The 18,016-nt window shown below is 34.6% G+C and overlaps 1 protein-coding gene across 4 annotated transcripts in view; it reads right to left on the reverse strand.

Annotated features, from left to right (window-relative positions):
* Positions 1 to 18,016, reverse strand: part of DGKB (diacylglycerol kinase beta) — a 708,921-nt gene that overhangs the window by 428,288 nt on the left and 262,617 nt on the right. For all 4 annotated transcript variants that reach the window (XM_047753443.1, XM_047753441.1, XM_047753442.1 and 1 more), the window contains 2 exons: positions 9,362 to 9,435; positions 5,797 to 5,871 (listed from right to left, as the gene is read on the reverse strand). In XM_047753443.1, coding sequence (XP_047609399.1) covers positions 5,797 to 5,871; positions 9,362 to 9,435 — 149 coding nt within the window. The remainder of the gene's footprint in view (positions 1 to 5,796; positions 5,872 to 9,361; positions 9,436 to 18,016) is intronic.

Consider the following 18,016-nt stretch of genomic DNA (forward strand, 5'->3'; position numbering starts at 1 on the left):
TATATATAGGTGTGGCTGGGTCACTTTGCTGTACAGTAGAAAATGACAAAACGCTGTAAACCAACTATAATGGAAGAAAATAAAAATCATTTTAAAAATTCAAAAAAAACAATAAAGAAATTGAAATGCCTGGCCCCAACCCTACAGTGATTCTGAACCTTGCTATACTCCCAACCCCTCCTTCAACCCACGTTTCTACAGTCTCACTTTTTAAGGAAGAAGAGACTGATTTACCAGTGTCTCTCCATGATGTATCAAAAGTAGCTGGAAGTAGATAGCTGTGGCAGTAGAAGTATACTGAGAATAATTTGAAGACAGGAAAGAATGCCGTTTGACTAGTGGGCAGTATTTCAAGCAATAAAATTTCCTGTCTACCTTTTCTGGACAGAGACATGGTTAGAGTTTAGGAAATGCACCCATTAAATACCACTGACTAATAAATATGGCTCACACTATTAAGGACATGGAAAGGCCAAGAATGGAGAAATAGTGATGAACGGAAAATTTATATAAGTGAATTTCTCAGAATAGGCCTATAATTGGGACTATAACTGCTCCAAAGAAAGGCCAGTTTGTTTTTTCTTAATCACTCCCAGTGAGTGTCCAAAATACTCATGCTCATGTTGGTAGAGTTGGAAGCTTCAGAAGAGATTGACATCATGAATTTATCTTCAAGAAGAGTTGTTACTGTCTCCGGAGTACTCAACTGTCATCAAAGGAACCAATTAGTGACTCTAATATCTTACTCTAACTCAAGGGAAACTAAGCCAGCTACTTAGGAGTAGTCTAAATTCACTGGACCCTTTCCATATTGAAACTGCAACCATTTGTCCTCACTAACTGAATATTTGTTCTAGCAATTGGATTTACTTTTCCTTCCCATTAGTATGCCTTTGTCAATGGCCATAGCAATTGACTTAGTGAATGCCTTAGACACTGTGATAGTGTCTCACTTATTGCTGTTTCCTTTCAAGGAATGCCTTTCATAAAGAAGGAAGAAAGACCGTGGGATGATGCCCCTGGGATTTAAAAGCCTTCTTGTAATGTTTTATTATGAAGAGCAGTTGTCCATAGGACACTAAAATAGCCTACTAAAGACTCAGTCACTGAATCAGTGGGAGCACTTAAATGGTATACTATAAACAACTGTATCACATGCTCTGAATTATATGATGCTGCATTACCTAATTCATAAGACATAATTCTGGAGCCCAAATGTAAAGCTTTGGTGACAAAACTTAGAATTATACTCAATACTCCCTATAAATCTTTGGCTCAAAATGGCTGGGCCACAGATTCTCAGATAGTTGATCAAATATTATTTCAGGTGTTTCTGTGAGTGTATTTGTGGATAATATTTATATTAACATTCAAATGTGTAAACCGAGTAAAGCAGCCTGGTCTCCTTAATGTGGGTGGCCCTCATCCAATCAGTTGAAGGCCTGATAGAGCAAAAGGCTGACCAGACCCCAAGAGAGAGAGAATGCTTTAGCCTGATCACATTTCAACTATTACACTGATCCTTCCTAGTTCTACAGCAGCTTGCCAGCCTTTGGACTCAAACTGGAACATCAGCTCTATAGGCTTGGATTTATCAGCTTCAATTAACATGTGTGCCAATTCCTGATAATAAAACTCTCTCTATACATTACATTACTGGTTCTGTTTCCTGAAGCACACTGATTAATATATTCACTTTCAAGTATTTTGATTCACATCCTTTTGGTTCTGTACTCATGTGGTATAGACGTTTTAACAAAAAGGAGGAATGCTAGCATATGAAACAATAGAGGTTTCATTGAATTAGAGGCCAACAAGGACCTTTTGAGGCTCTTCATAGCACTAGACAAATAAGCAAAAAGACATTTATGAAGTTAACTGTCATAAGTGATTGACTCTCAAGGAGAAATAATATATTTGCTTCCCTACAATGGGAATACGGGATACTAACTGGATCTCTACCCCAATCATTCATTGGTTTAGTTGTAATGAATATATGTAAACAAGCCAAAATCTTAGTGGCATACGTTACATAGGCTTATTTATCATTCATTCTATGGGGATCATGGGTAAGGGGTGGGGGGCTTTCTCTCCCTGTTTTTACTCTGTGATCCAAACTAACCAAAAGGCCAAAATTTAATACTGCTTGTCACTGTGGTAAAGGAAAAGAAAAACTGGAAATTTTGCTTCCTGCCCACAGCAGACTGTGAGAGAGAGACACAAGGCTACTCAATACTGAGGGTAAAGGACTAAAATCAAAATCAAGTGCCTGGGAGGAGACCTGGAAATATTTGATAAATAGCACTAATACTGTCATGTACTACCACACCTATCACTAAAGGTAAATGAGAAGCTAATTCAGCCCCATACAAGCAGAATTACCATAATACCAGACCAGACCAATCACAGGAAAATATTTGAGTCACTGCACTGGGGAAACATTTCTGAGAAGTTTAGAAATGTTTTGTGTTTCAGCTACACCTTTAAACTAGTAGCAAAACTAAGACTACAGACTCTACATGTGTTTTATACTTTGTGTTATTACATATAGCATTTTATGAAATTCATTTTTGTAGTTAAATATATAATTTTCTCATTACACTGCTGTATATTGAGATGAAATGGATGAAGAGAAAGGAGAAAATAGTTATCTCCAGAGATGTTTCAGAGAATCAGGACTTGAAGATGGATATATTAAGTATGTAAAACTTTGGGCTGTCTACATTTTAGGAAGATGTGTATTTTTGGTTACATATTTAGTAATAGCAATAGTTGACTAGTATTTTTTTCAATTTTTATGTTCAGAGAAGAAAGGATATTGGAAAGCACAATGGTTGAACAGTGATGGACATCTATTGCATATTCCCACCAAAATTTCCATCTTTATTTTTTTTTCTTTTTTGGCCGCCCTGCAACACATGGACTTCCTGGGCCAGGGAACAGATTAAGGCTGAAGTTGGGACCTATGCCACAGGTGCGGCAACGCAGGATCCTTTAACTCATTTTGCCAGGCCAGGGATCAAACCTGCATCCTGGCACTGCAGAGATGCTACTGACCCCATTGGCCGGCAGTGGGAACTCCAAGAATTAATCTTTCATCCTCAGGTTACAGTATCCTCCTTTGGCTCTGAGGAAACAAACTAATGCTCCTTGACAGGATCATTAGTCAAGATGCCCCTTTCCAAAATAGTCTCCCCTGTGGGCTGGGAAACAGGAGAGACTAATAAATATGCTTCTCTGGATAAGAATCTTTGATAGAGAAATAAGACCACTAGAAGCAACTGGGATCAACTTCTCTTAGCAGTAACTCCTGTGGACTTTGTGTTTTTAGTCAGAGTTTCCTCAAATTTTCCTACTTCCTATCTTTTCTGAAACATGGTTCTCCATTTTTCTGTTAATCCCAGGAGCAACTTCATAAACTCTTTGGATCACAAGCCAGAGTATATTTCTTTTGTTTATAGGAACATCAATTTAACTAATGCCATATTGAACTTTATAATTGATTAGTCGTGCAAATAAAAATGATAATGATATATAATCACTTAGTACATTTGAAAAAAATAAAAATTACTGAGGATAGCCACTTTAAATGAGATTGTAGAGAATAAGCCATTATGCACTGCTGTTGGGATTATCATTCGACACAAACTTTTTGTACAATAATTTGGCAATTTCTGATAATTAAAATTGAAAATACTTGGATATGTTTCTAAAAACAGTACACTGATAGGCATTAATTTAGCACATATAGTAATAATTTAAAAGTTCAAGCAATCTAAATAATTACTAATAACAGAATACCTAATGAAACTATGGAATATTGTGTAGCTCTTAAAAATAATGAAACTGATCAATATTTACTAACTCGAAACAATATCTACCATATGCTTTTGAGTTAAAAAAAACTGCAGAGCAATAAAAACTATACTCTAAGTTATACAAAAAAATTTACACAACACGCACGTGTGTATCTATATATAAATACACTGTATATTCATGAATACATTATACACCCACATTAGTTTTTGTATTTATAGAAGTGCTTAGAGGATACACACAAAAAATTTGCAATAATATTCCCTAATAGGGAGTAGTACTTAAAATAGGGCCCTTAACCTAATTTGTAAGTAATAGTCACTGTAATGTGGAATTTTACAAGTACATACATTACTTTTATTTTTCATTATATTAAAATAGAGGAGGTAATAGTATCGCTAACATTGAAAGAGTAAAAGGAAACATGTAATACTTATTTAAGTGGAGGAGGAAAAATGGAATGAGAAAGCAAGGCTAAAAATCAATGTCATTATAGAATATTTACATAGAGTTACAAAGTGATATTATTATTAATTATTAATTTATATTACTAAAACTATACTAATCAAGGACATATTATGTGATAAGCACATTTTCATATACTCCATAAGCATGATCTTATTTAACTTCATAACTATCCTATGAGGCAGGTACTATTTCTTCCTTTCTTAGAGAGGATCATGAAGACACAGGGAGATTAAACTGAAAGGCTGTGGTTAGCAGAGTCAGTAGGCATTTAGTTTAACTATAAAATATAAGAAAATCCTGGATATACTTGGTCTAGTGGAGCTACAGAGGTCTTGGAAAGGCTAAACTTCTTAATGTACAATCCCTTAAATGTGCAGAATAAGAGCTTCTTCTTTGAAGTTCAGAGAATATTAAAGAATAAGAAAAAGAATCACCTGGACTGAGTTTCTGTGTTCATATCAAGACCTTATTCTTGCTTGTCTTTATCTAGACTGGGGCTTCCTGGATGCAGCTCACCTAGCTAATGATGCCAACATGATCCTCTACAATGCAAAGCCTGGAGTTTGAAAAGGCTGTGTTCGGAACTAAATAGCTAATGTGAGTCTACCTTCTACAGTCAGCAGGCTCCACAGATTCCTACCTAGCATTTGGACACTGGCCCTGGACAACAGGTAGCAGGGAAAGGGAGAGAAAGATGAATATAACTGTGGGAGCGTGTGCTAATTAATTGCATGTTATTTATATTTACCTAACATGAGATATGATAGCATCAATTTTATTCTGAACATTTAAAAGACAATTTTAACTTTTGGTTCCTAGTTTCTGAGAATAACCTAGAAGACTCATTTTTAATTATATTTATTTTTTTAAAAAATGAAGCTCTTCTCTACTTCATCTGGTCGAATGTTTACTATCATGTTGACAGAAAACAGGTCAGTAGAAAATGACACTAATTAGTTAACGAGGCCAAATTCATGACAATTTAATTCAGTGCATACTTATAACATCAAAAGTGTATGGTATCTTTTGAAAAAGAATTTTATTTTACTACGTCTTGCCTATTAATAACATATCTTAAAAGAGAGTGATATTTATTGGATATTGTAAGTAGTAAATGAAAAAATCATATTATGATTTCCATTATTTGTTAATGAGCTTTTTTTTTTTACTTTGTAGTACATCTATTTTCTATATTTAATAAGGAAAGGAAAAGAGAGGAGAGCAGTTCTTCAAACAGATAGATGGTTTAACAGTTTAAGCATCCAACTAATGTATACATATGTTTGCAGCGTGATAATAATAATAATAATTATTATTATTATTATTAGGAGGAGGAAGAGTATGAAAAAGAGCATCTACATTAGTTTCTCTAATGTAGTTGATATTCAATGTATTTTGCATACTAATCTGGCTGCTGTATTCCAATAACATTATTTCTAGTTATGCCAGGCTGCTTATTCAATTAATTAGTATTAAATGAGTTAATGGTAGTGATATCATATTTAGACTTACCCTGGCATTGGTCCATTTCCAGCAAGGCTGTAAACCTGACGAGGATTTAATAGGTATTGGAATTTTCTGTAAATTCTATGAAGATGAAAATAGGGAAGAAAGAAAAATTAAGTGATACCTCTAAATTTGCAAATAAACAGCACCCTTAATGTTATATTACATATATGATTGTAATTAAATATATATGATAAATTTTGCATTAATAATATTAGAAATGTATAACAGCTCAATAGGATCAAGGTTCTTTTAAAAAAGAGGCTTTGTACCCATTACAAAGGCAATACAGCTTGAAAATTATAAATAATGGTATTTGCATTCTAAATATGCACAAGCATTTAGAACATTCCCTATCCTGCTTTTGAATATTATCTAGCTAACCATATTTCAAATACATATTTTAAAATATCAGTATAAAATTAAGTATCTTCTCTTGTGAAATGTACAGGTTATTGGGTCAACCTAATAAAGATGAAAGAAAACTATCCCACATATAAAATGGGACTGTGCACTTTGTATGTATATATATAAACCAAGACTGTGACCTCGGCTGCCTAATTATTTCACATAAACTATAGTCTTGATTAGTTAACTCACAAAATTGCTAAACTACTTCAACAGGCACATATGAAACAATTCATCTTTTTTTTTTAAAGAAACCAATCTTTGTATAACAAATGCAAGATAAATGTTTCTGAGTACACACAAATCCTGTATAAGAATTCTGAGACAAAGTATTAAAAGTGAAGAGGTATACTTGGTTTTTTTTAAGTTAGTTTTTACATGCATGTGAAAATATCACTGTATATTTTAAAAACACATTTATATTAGGTTTATTGAAACTCCCCACATTCACCACGTAATATCTACTTATACCCTCCCATCTCCTTGTTAATACCCTCATATTTTAGACCTTAAGTAATTGCATCACCTACTGCCTCAAGAGTGATCCTAGAGTCATTCTCAGTACCTCCTTTTCCCCAGCACCTGAATCTGAAGAGCAGACAATCCTGTACCTTCTAACTGGGTGCTGTCTGTCATACCTGGCTACTCCATCTCCGTGCCTCACTTCAGGATTTCAAGTTCTCTCCCTAGCTCTGAAAAGCCTTGCCTATCCAGCTTTCTTCTATATTTCTATTTAAGTACCGTTGTGTTGTTCCTATGTTAAAAAGTTACTCATAATATAAAATGTTATTATATTTAAAATAGAATGTCTCACCTTTCTCCTCCCTTCCTTTATATGTTTAACTTTGTGAATATTTCCTGATTCCCTAAAAAACACCACACCCTCCTCCAAAATTTGTCTTTTTCTTTTTTCACCTGGCAAACATCTACTTATATCAGAACCAGCTCAAAAGCTAGACATCTGAATCTTTGGAGCTAGTCATTTCTTTTTTGTAACTTTCACAGCACCTTTATTTTAAACATTCCTAGCTTAGATTTTACCTTGGAATATTGAAGTAAATCTACTATGTATCTGCCTCCCTGTATGACTGTGTATTCTGTCTCATTCGCAGTTCCCAGAAGAGCCTGGACTCCCTCAGGTGTCGCTGTCTAAATGATGTGTAAACATTTTCACCTTGGTGACTGGTATGAGAAACTAACTTGGATGAATATATAATTCTGTGACCTTTTTCTGCTTATCTAATGCATCGAAGAAAAAAAGCCCAAATGTTTTGAAAGGAAAACCCTAAAGAGAATCCCATTATTTGTGAAAGATGCCTCATGCATTCAGGAAAATTCATGATTGCATTCATAATAGATTTTTTCCTTTAAACATACTGACAATTGTTTTGACTTTGAAATGTCCCTGTCAATGTATAAAGGATAAAACATAAGTGGGTGTGCATATAGGAACATTCAAATATCCTCCCTTGCCCCATTAAATTTAATTTACTAATGACTTCACTGTATCTACTTATTTTTTTAATTTAAAGAAAATTATTTTGTACTAGGAGAAGGGGATTAGGGTAAAAATTTAAAGGTAATTCTATATGATTAACATTATCTTGATTTGAGGGGAATGCTTCCATTTGAAATAAATATTTTTCTCTTGATACTTCATTTGTTTCTAATTTTCAATATAAAATTAAGTCTCATCTAAGGCTTTATAGGGAGTTTACTTCTTTTCAAGATATCCATAACATACACAACTAATAAAGTATGAGAAGTAAAGGAGAAACTAATTTTAGCATCATTATTTAATTACCATTTTATATCTCTAAAAGTGAGGTGACTATTCTCTGTAATAAAGCATTGCAAATATTCTATAATATTAAGAGATAGTCATTTAAAATAATTGCTGCCATGTTTATCAGAGTTAAAAATATAACTATATGGTGATTAAAGAGAAAACTTGATAAACAAATAGTATTTGGTTAAATGGAAAATCACCATTCTTTATTTCACTGAAATAAAGCTGGAAACTTAAATGGTAGGAAAAGAAATTACTTTTAAAAATTCTATCATTCATGGGAAGTTTCAATTATATTATTTGGTGAAGTTGCAATGGAAATTTCTGTTTTATTATCATAGTGTTTGTGTAGTGCTTTTATCTGATCACTCATTTTTTGGCTGGAATTAGTAAAGAGTTCTAGAAATTATTAAGATAAGTACAACTGTGTGTTTGTTTATGACACTCCTTCATAGAAGAACATAAGATTTACTCTTCAACATGGTGATTTTCAGATTTTTATTGAATATTATGATTTAATCATTAATTTTACAAAAATGAAAATATTATGTTGTTCATGAGAACACTGAGATGCCCGAAAATGCAGTCCATTATTATTCAGATTAAATATAATGTACTTCTCCAGGATATATGGCATTGTGTTCCCCAGAAGGGCATGCAGAAAATCATTATAATAGATTTTGTCTAGAAGCTGGATATAAATTCTGTTTCTCACTGCTGGGTGATAATTTACCTGAAGTCACTTTGTTGACCATTTAGAGAACCAATTTCATTCAACAGTATTTATGGAGCCATGTTGTATGCAAAGCTCTTTGTTAACGGCTAGGGGTGATAGGCAAGGGAAAAAGAATTTAGATACCTGAGATATGATAATGAAATATTTATAAAAGGCTATTATTAATATTAAATTTTCAACTGTAAAAACAAGAACAGATCATATCAATATACAGTGTTACATACAGATACATTTATTTCACATTAAAATTAATAAACTATGAGGGATAATATTTTTAAATGATTTTACACCATAAATTTAGATTATCTTTTTACAGATATATGACATAGTAAATAAACCTAATTTTAAAAAACATACCGTTTGGAGTTCCCATCATGGCACAGTGGTTAATGAATTTGACTAGGAACTGTGAGGTTGCAGGTTCGATCCCTGACCTCACTCAGTGGGTTAAGGATCTGGCATTGCTGTGAGCTGTGGTGTAGGTTGCAGATGCGGCTCGGATCCCACGTTGCTGTGGCTCTGGTGAAGGCCTGCAGCTACAGCTCTGTTAGACCCCTAGCATAGGAACCTCCATATGCTGCAGGAGCAGCCCTAGAAATGGCAAAAAGACAAAATAAATAAATAAATAAATAACATACCGTTCTCCTTGCTTCCCACCACTTTTGGGGTTCACGAAAACTAAAAGTGGATGAGTACCAGGAACAGGAGTGATCTAGAGAAGAGTTTAACATATGGACAACTTATTTACATTATACATAAAGAGAACCTCCTATTATTTCTAAGTAATGAAATGCCAATTAGGCAATTCAAAAATATGGTTCTTTTGTTCTATAATGTAGGTAAACAGATAGATAGATCTAGTTAGTAATTAAATCAAAATCTATGCTTTGACTCCATACACATCAACAGGAATACCCACTCCTCTAAGAGAGGGAGCAAAAAGCTAGGGATATGGCAAAGGGGAAGGCATCTATGAAAAGGGAATAACCTCTGAACAGATATAGGATGAAAACAATAGGTACAGTTAACAATCAGTGACTCAACCACCCAGGATAAAGCAGAATATAATGGGAAAACAGATTAGAAGAAAAGAAAGGGATACAATTACAGTAAGCCTTATTTTTAGAGATGATCCTTACTTTAGAGCTTTGTAGAATGTTTGGAATCCATTGTCCCAATCATTTGTGAGCTAGAATCTACTATTTTTAAAATAGATAAATAACAAGGATGTACTACAAAGCACATGGAACTATACTTAATATTTTGTAATAACCTATAAGGGAAAAGAATATGAAAAAAATTTTATATGATTGCATTACTTTGCAGTACACCTCAGACAACCACAACACAGTAAATCAACTATATTTTAATAAATGAATGTATAAATAAATAAATAAGAGTTTCGAGGTCACTTTTGACCTCAGTCTCCATCTACGCAATATTTCCTGAAAGCTGTCTTTTCTGGCTTGGGTGGTAGAGTGCCAGTTAGTCTAGTTTATTCGCTAGACAGATACATTAAATTGATTGTGTCTCTCTATGCCATGCACTGTTTTTATTGCTACATATTTCCAATGTAAAAAAAACCCAGTGCCTACCCTAGTGATGCTTACATTCTGGTAAAGAAACATACAATAAACAAATGAATAAGTACATATTTATAGTGAAAAGTATCATGAACAAAAATAAAGCAGGCAAGGTGGTAGCACTTTAGTGATGGGGGCAGAAATTGTTTTTGATAGAGTGGAAAAAGAGAAGAGTTGTATTTTACTTGACTTCAGTGTTAAGAGGCAATCTCTTTTAAATAAAAGTATTCCTAGTATACCTATGTATCTTCCATTGAAACATAATTTGATAAAGCATTATTTTGATAACACAAGTATGCAACTAATACAGTCCTCTAAATATTAAGTTGAACTATTTCATATCAGTCTGCTTTTGAAAGTAGATTTAAAGTGTCCTTTATTGCTATTATTTCTCCCCTATAAAGTATCCTTAAATATTTAATGAAATGATTCAAAATAACTATTTCACCTTATCATGCTCTTCCTTTTCTTTGTTTAAACTGGATGTTAATATTCTACCAACTTATTTTCGTCCAATTCTTGTGAAATGCCATTTTTCTAATGAGTATAGGCACAGAGAAATTGTTGAAATCTTCACTATATATGAGAAGGTTGAATAAAATATTCTAAATTCTTCTACTCTTTTTTTTTTACACAGTGGCACTGGAGGTAAATGGAAATTCCAGGGCCAGGGATTGGATGCCAGGCACAGCTGTGACCTACACAGGATCCCTTAACCCACCACCCTAGCCAGGGATCAAACATGCACCTCCGCAGCAACCAGAGTCTCTGCAATCTGATTCATAACCCACTGAGCCAACAGCAGGAACTCCTTAATTCTTCTACTCTTATCTAAATTGTTCTCATTAAATTTCTGACTCTTTTACTTCTCCTTGTAGAGTGGGCACATGGTTTCTATAACTTATTTGTCTCTCATTCAGTTGAGAGATGAGATGGATGAGCTGGATCTCTAGTAACTTGCCAGCTCTTCTCCCCAGAACTCCATGTGCTCAATCCATTACTGTATGGAGACTGCCTACTGGGTTAAGCCATTGTGCTATAAACTTGTGGTATGTATTCTCCCCGACCCCCCACTGAAAGTTAAACTTGAGAAATACCAATATACACCTCTGAAGACTAGTTTTCAGTTTCCTTTCTTTCTCATTCTATTACAAAATCAGATGTAGCTCCTAACGTTTTTTCATGCAAAAAGGCTAACAGATGTGGATTTTACTTGATTTTCACACTTAATTTGAACTGTTACTCCTTGTTTTTAAGTAGAGCTGAGATTCTCAAGGTAAATAAATTTTTCTAGTAAAATGCAACATTTGAACCCAAACACTAATTAAGATAATATTTCCCAAATTCAATATTCAGTTTACCATTACATGAGATTACACTAAATTCATTTGGCTAAATTTTAAAATTCATTTGAAAATATATTTTGGAATGCCTTCCAGAAATATTTATTAATTGGACTATTTGAAGGCATAGTTATGATTTATCAAATAAAGGTCAGTACCATGCTGCAGAAATTTATGTTCTGAGGAAACATTATTATAGACAATACAGATCTCACTAGAATATATTATAGTCTGTAGAGGATCTCAAAATACAAAAATCTAAATATTTTTAGGGGTGAGTAAATGGATAATTAGATCAAATGGATCAGAAAAATAGGAGAGAACTAGATAAAGTATTTAGAATAACCATAATATAAATCAAGTACCCAAAATGGAAGTATAGAAGTAATAAAATCAAACCAGTAAAACTTTTCCTCACAAATCCCCTTATAACAAATTAGCCTTATAAAATACGACTACATAAAAATAAAATGTTGGAAAATTAAGATATTTATTTGTAAGTTGTCAGAGACTATGGAATTGAACCTTTTTGATAATGATACTAAAAGATAAAATATCTGACCTAACATCTCCATTTAAGGAGTAATACGTGATTAAACATCAGAATCACTAAAACTCCAGTGTTAGAGCATCATTTAAGGGTGTTATTTATATAGAAATGTCAAGATTTCAGGCAAATATGACATCTTTTTCAATGCTTATTCAAAAAGCTTAAAAATTCTGCTAAACATTGTTATTATAAAAAGAAGGCCAATCCAGGAGAGTAAATTTAGGTGCCAGGAGACAAAAGACAGGGGTCTTAGATTTTGGAGCCAAAGACCTACAGTCCTACATAGCCATTATCAAGTCTAACAAGTTAAAAATGAACAACCACTGCATTCACTAATAGTCCTAAAATAAGAAGCATCATCTTAGTAGCCAAGACTGCAGTTGTCATTTAATTATCTCATTCCTCTTCATCCTCAGTAAAAAAAAAAACAAAAAAACCCTGGGCCAAGGGTAAGTTTGTAAGACTACCCCCCTTCTATTATATCTGCATCTTAGAAGTTGCTGAAGCTTGCAGAATTTATAAATACATTTCTTTTGAAGAGCTTTGAGAAGCTATAACTTTTGGTGTCTTGTTAGGTAAGAGTGCAAATAAATATCTTAAGTAGAAAATAATGTGTCTATATTTTGTCTGATAAGATATAATTGGAAGTTGCTATGGACTGAATTTTGTCTCCCCAAATTCATATGTAGAAGCACCAACTCCTAGTGTGAAGGTGTTTGGAAATGGGGTCTTTGGGCAGCAATTAATGTTGGATGAGGTCATAAGGGTGGTCATGAGCTGCATGATGGGATGAGTACCTTATAAGAAAAGAGAGATCACTCTGTGCACTAACAAAGACAGGTCACGTAAGTACACTGAGAGACAGTGACCATCTACAAGACAAAAGAGGAAGCCTCAGAATGAAACTCAACTTACTAGCACCTTGTGCTTGCTTGACTTGACAGCCTCTAGATTTGTGAGAAATAAATGTCTGTTGTTTAAGCCATCTAGTCTATGGTATTTTATTATACAACCCAAGCAGATCAAAATAGAAATATCCTTGGATACTCAAGCTATGTTCTTTAAAAAGGAAAAGTGAGGAAGTTCCCATTGTGGCTTGGCGGAAATAAATCTGACTATTATTTATGAGGATGAGGATTTGATCCCTGGCCTCTCTCAGTGGGTTGGGGATCTGGCATTGTCGTGAGCTGTGATGTAGGTCACAGAGATGGCTCAGATTCCACGTTGCTGGTTCTGGCATAGGCTGGCGGCTACAGCTCTGTTTGGACCCCTAGCCTGGGAACCACAGCTGTCTTACTTGCCCTGGTTCTGAAGATCCTACTTTGGGACTTCACTTACATGAGACAGAAATTTACAGCACCCTTGTCCTGTCTGAAGCACAGTTGGGACCCAATGTTGGGACAATTGGTGAAATTTGAATGTGATCTGAGGATTAGATAGTACTAATGGATCAATTTTATATTCAAGTTCACTAAATTCTCTTTTGAACTGTATCTTAATGTGACAAATTTTGAGTTGTTACTTTTGTACAATAATAATACAAGATGTAAAACTCACTTATTTTGAAAACTGATTTATTGACATCCTAAAATATCATATGCATTTTGTTACAGATTTTAGTGGGATGGGAGGACTGAGATAAAAATACATATATTTTTATGTAGAGGATCTATCCTTTGATGTGAGTGGGGTGTTAAAGTATCCTACTATGATTGTATTCCCATTGATTTCTCCTTTTATGTCTATTAGTATTTGTTGGGGGTATCTAGGTGCGCCTATATTACTGGCATATATATTGATGATTGTAATATCCTCTTTTTGAATGGATCCTTTAGCCAGTAAATAGTGTCCTTCTTTGTCTTTCCTCATGGCCTTCTTTTTAAAGTTTATTTTGTCTGATATGAGTATTCCAACTCCTGCTTTCCTTCTTATCCATTGGCATGAAATATCTTTTCCCATCCCCTCACTTTCAATCTATATGTGTTCTTTGCTCTAAGGTAAGTTTCTTGTAGACAGCAGAATGAAGGCTTTTGTTTTTTTATCCAATATGCCACTCTGTGTATTTTGACTGGAGCAATCAGTCCATGGACATTTAAGGTGATTATTGATAGACATGTATTTATTGCCATTTTAAACCTTGTTTTCCAGTTGATTCTATGATCTCTTTTCGTCTTTTCTTTTTTTGGTTGGGTGGTTTCCATTTATTTTATGCTTGAGTACTTTTCTGTTTTTGTGATTGTAATGCTCAGTTTTGATTTGTGGTTCCCCTGTTAGTTTCAAATGATGAAACTGACAAGGGCTTAATCTCTAAAATATGCAAGCAACTTATATAACTCAACAGCAAAAAAGTCAACAACCCAATGGAAAAATGGGCAAAAGACCTGAACAGACATTTCTCCACGGAAGATGTACAGATGGCCAAAAAGCACATGAAAAAATGCTAAACATCACTGATTATTAGAGAAATGCAAATCAAAACTACCATGAGATACCACCTCACACCAGTCAGAATGGCCATCATTAATAAGTCCACAAGTACAAATGCTGGAGGAAGTGTGGAGAAAAGGAAACCCTCCCACACTATTGGTGGGAATGTAACCTGGTACAGCCACCATGGAAAAGAGTATGGAGGTACCTTAGAAAACTATACATAGAACTCCCATATGACCCAGCAATCCCACTCTTGGGCATATATCTGGACAAAACCTTCCTTGAAAAAGACACATACATTCGCATGTTCATTGCAGCCCTATTCACAATAGCCAAGACATAGAAAGAACCCAAATGTCCATCGACAGATGATTGGATTAGGAAGAGGTGGTATATATACCCACAATGGAATACTACTTGGCCATAAGAATGAAAAAAATGATGCCATTTGCAGCAACATGAGCGGAACTAGAGACTCTCATACTGAGTAAAGTAAGTCAGAAAGAGAAAGACAAATACCATATGATAAAACTTATATCTGGAATCTAATATGTGGCACAAATGAACCTTTTCATAGAAAAGAAAATCATGAACTTGGAGAATAGATTTGTGGTTGCCAAGAGGTAGGGGGAGGGATTGGGACCTATTGGGGCTTGGGGTTAATAGATGTAAACTATTGCTCTTGGAATGGATTAGCATTGACAGCCTGCTGTGTAGCACTAAGAACTATGTCTAGTCACTTATTATGGAGCATAATAATGGGAGAAAAAAGAATGTATACATGTTACATGTTATGTATACAATTTTTTTTCTACCCTACAGTTCTCACTATGCTGTGGGGTAGAAAAAAAAAATTGTATTGGGGAAATAACAATAAAAATTTAAAAAAAAAACATATATTTTTAAAATTCTGGTTAAATACTAAAAAAGAGTTCTGTTAACCTAAAACTAATTGCTCTTGGAAGTAAATGTGTATATATCAGCTGAGACAATTTCAAGTGGAACAGTAACAAAAAGAGATGAAAGGAAAATTGCCCTGTTTGAAATGTGAGAGAACCCTGAGCCTGTTAGCAGCTTCTCATCACCTCACTATTGTGCTTGAGACATCTCTACAGATCCCTGGGCTCCTCAAAGCAGTTTGTTTGTTTGTTTGTTTTTGTCTTTTTGCTATTTCTTGGGCCGCTCTCACCGCATATGGAGGTTCCCAGGCTAGGGATCTAATCGGAGCTGTAGCCACTGGCCTACACCAGAGCCACAGCAACGTGGGATCCAAGCCGTGTCTGCAAACTACACCGCAGCTCACGGCAACGCTGGATCCTTAACCCACTGAGCAAGGCCAGGGATCGAACCCACAACCTCATGGTTCCTAGTCAGATTTGTTAACCACTGCACCACGATGGGAACTTCCAGGTTGTTTTTTTTTTTAATTTTTTTTTATTTCTTTATTTTTGGTTAAAAAAAAATCAGGAAAAGGTAATACAGTATAACAATGAAAATACTGATAACAGGATAAAGTGTTCAGAAATATTTTAAAGCTTGTGTGGTACTTGAAACCTTGAAAAATGATTATAAATTAAGTGTGAAGGGCACTGCAGTATGAAACAGTTTATACTAGATTCTCCTTTATACGGAACAGAGCTAATCATGTGATATCTTTTTTACTCACATAGAGGGGCGGTTATATTCGTACACAGTCAATACTCAAGGACATGAATTTAGGGTCAGACTGGTTTGGGATCCCAGTTCAAACATCCCTCTCTGCATATATTCTCTCCCTTAGTGAACTCATTTTATGTGAGGTGTTAAGGGCCATCGGTGTGCTTTTCACTTCCAAATTCATATCTGCCCTCACCCTGAGTTCTAGAACCACATATCTGTCTGCCTGTTTGACATTTCCATCTGGAGATCTAAGAGCATCAAAAATTTCTCTCCAGGAGTTCCCACTGTGGTGCAGTGGAAAGGAATCTGACTAGGAACCATGAGGTTGCAGGTTCGATCCCTGGCCTTGCTCAGTGGGTTAAGGATCTGTCGTTGCTGTAAGCTGTGGTGTAGGTCGCAGACGTGGCTTGGATCTGGTGTTGCTGTGGCTCTGGTATAGGCCAGCAGCTGCAGCTCCCATTAGACTCCTAGCCCGGGAAATTCAATATTCCGCGGGTATGGCCCTAAAAAGGCAAAAAAGAAAAAAAAAATTTCTCTCCAAACTTTATTCTGTACCCTTTCCCATTTCAGTCAATGGGAACTCCATTGTTTCAGTTACATGGGTAAAATTTCTTCATGTCTCAGACCCTTTGCTTATGCATGAGTCTGACATAAAATTACAGACAACTCCAACTCTCAGCCCTGATATGGCTTATCTTATTCAGCTCCATTTTTTTTTTTCATTTCATGTATAAACTAGACGTCGAATGTAAGAAGATACTGACTCATTTCAGAGGTTGTTATTACACTCAAAAGTACAAGTAGCAATTCTGGACTTAGAGATTTAAAATGACAATGTAGAGATAATTGTAAGAATCAACAAGACTGAAGATTCCAAAGTGGGCACACACATATATTATCAAAGAAAATGAATTAATTTTATACATACATTATATGTTTGTGATTAGCACATATAGGCAATATCTAATTTATGGTTTTGGTAATTACAAGATATTGCAAATTAAAAAGACAATATGGATGGAGAAAAACTGTTGTGGTGGGGACAATACTGGTTCAGTTTTAGATATTTCAGTATAAAGTTATCTCTGTTTACCTTTTTTAAGAGTGTTAGAAACTAGACTTTGGTTCACAAGAGATGCATATAGTAGGAAATATTTCTCAAAGAATAGTAGGGACAATGTAACATCAGCTTAATATAGTTTAAACAATTATTCTGTTTTTCTATGTATTTGTTCACAGGTGGATAGTCATCTCTATTTTCACATCTCTTGAATGTTAAGGAATTGCAGTTTCAATTACATTGGAGCATATGTACTAAGTGTAAACCTATGGTGTGAGCCATGACAAAGACGGAGTGCCTAACCACCTCTATTTGAAGTCCCCTAGGACTCGGGTTAATTAATGAGACTCATCCTAAGGTTATACATGATCTATTACTTCCTCTAATTAGAAATAATAATCCTGATCATTATGCTGGTTAGCTGGAAAGAAGTAAGATGAATGTGCTTAACTATGATTAATAGTCTTTAAGTAGTGTAGATCTCTTCTGTCACTAAGTTATATGCAAACTGGGCTGCAACTCAATGCTTTTCCATGATATATATTTTTTAAAACTTGCAGAAAAAATTAAGCATTAGATATTAGATGAGAGAAACATACAGGAAGGGAAACAAACAAAACAAAAATACCGCTAATCTGTAGTTGAAACAACTTATCTAGTTATTTTCG

The sequence above is a fragment of the Phacochoerus africanus genome, chromosome 11, assembly GCF_016906955.1.
Source record: "Phacochoerus africanus isolate WHEZ1 chromosome 11, ROS_Pafr_v1, whole genome shotgun sequence".
Taxonomy (NCBI): Eukaryota; Metazoa; Chordata; class Mammalia; order Artiodactyla; family Suidae; genus Phacochoerus; species Phacochoerus africanus.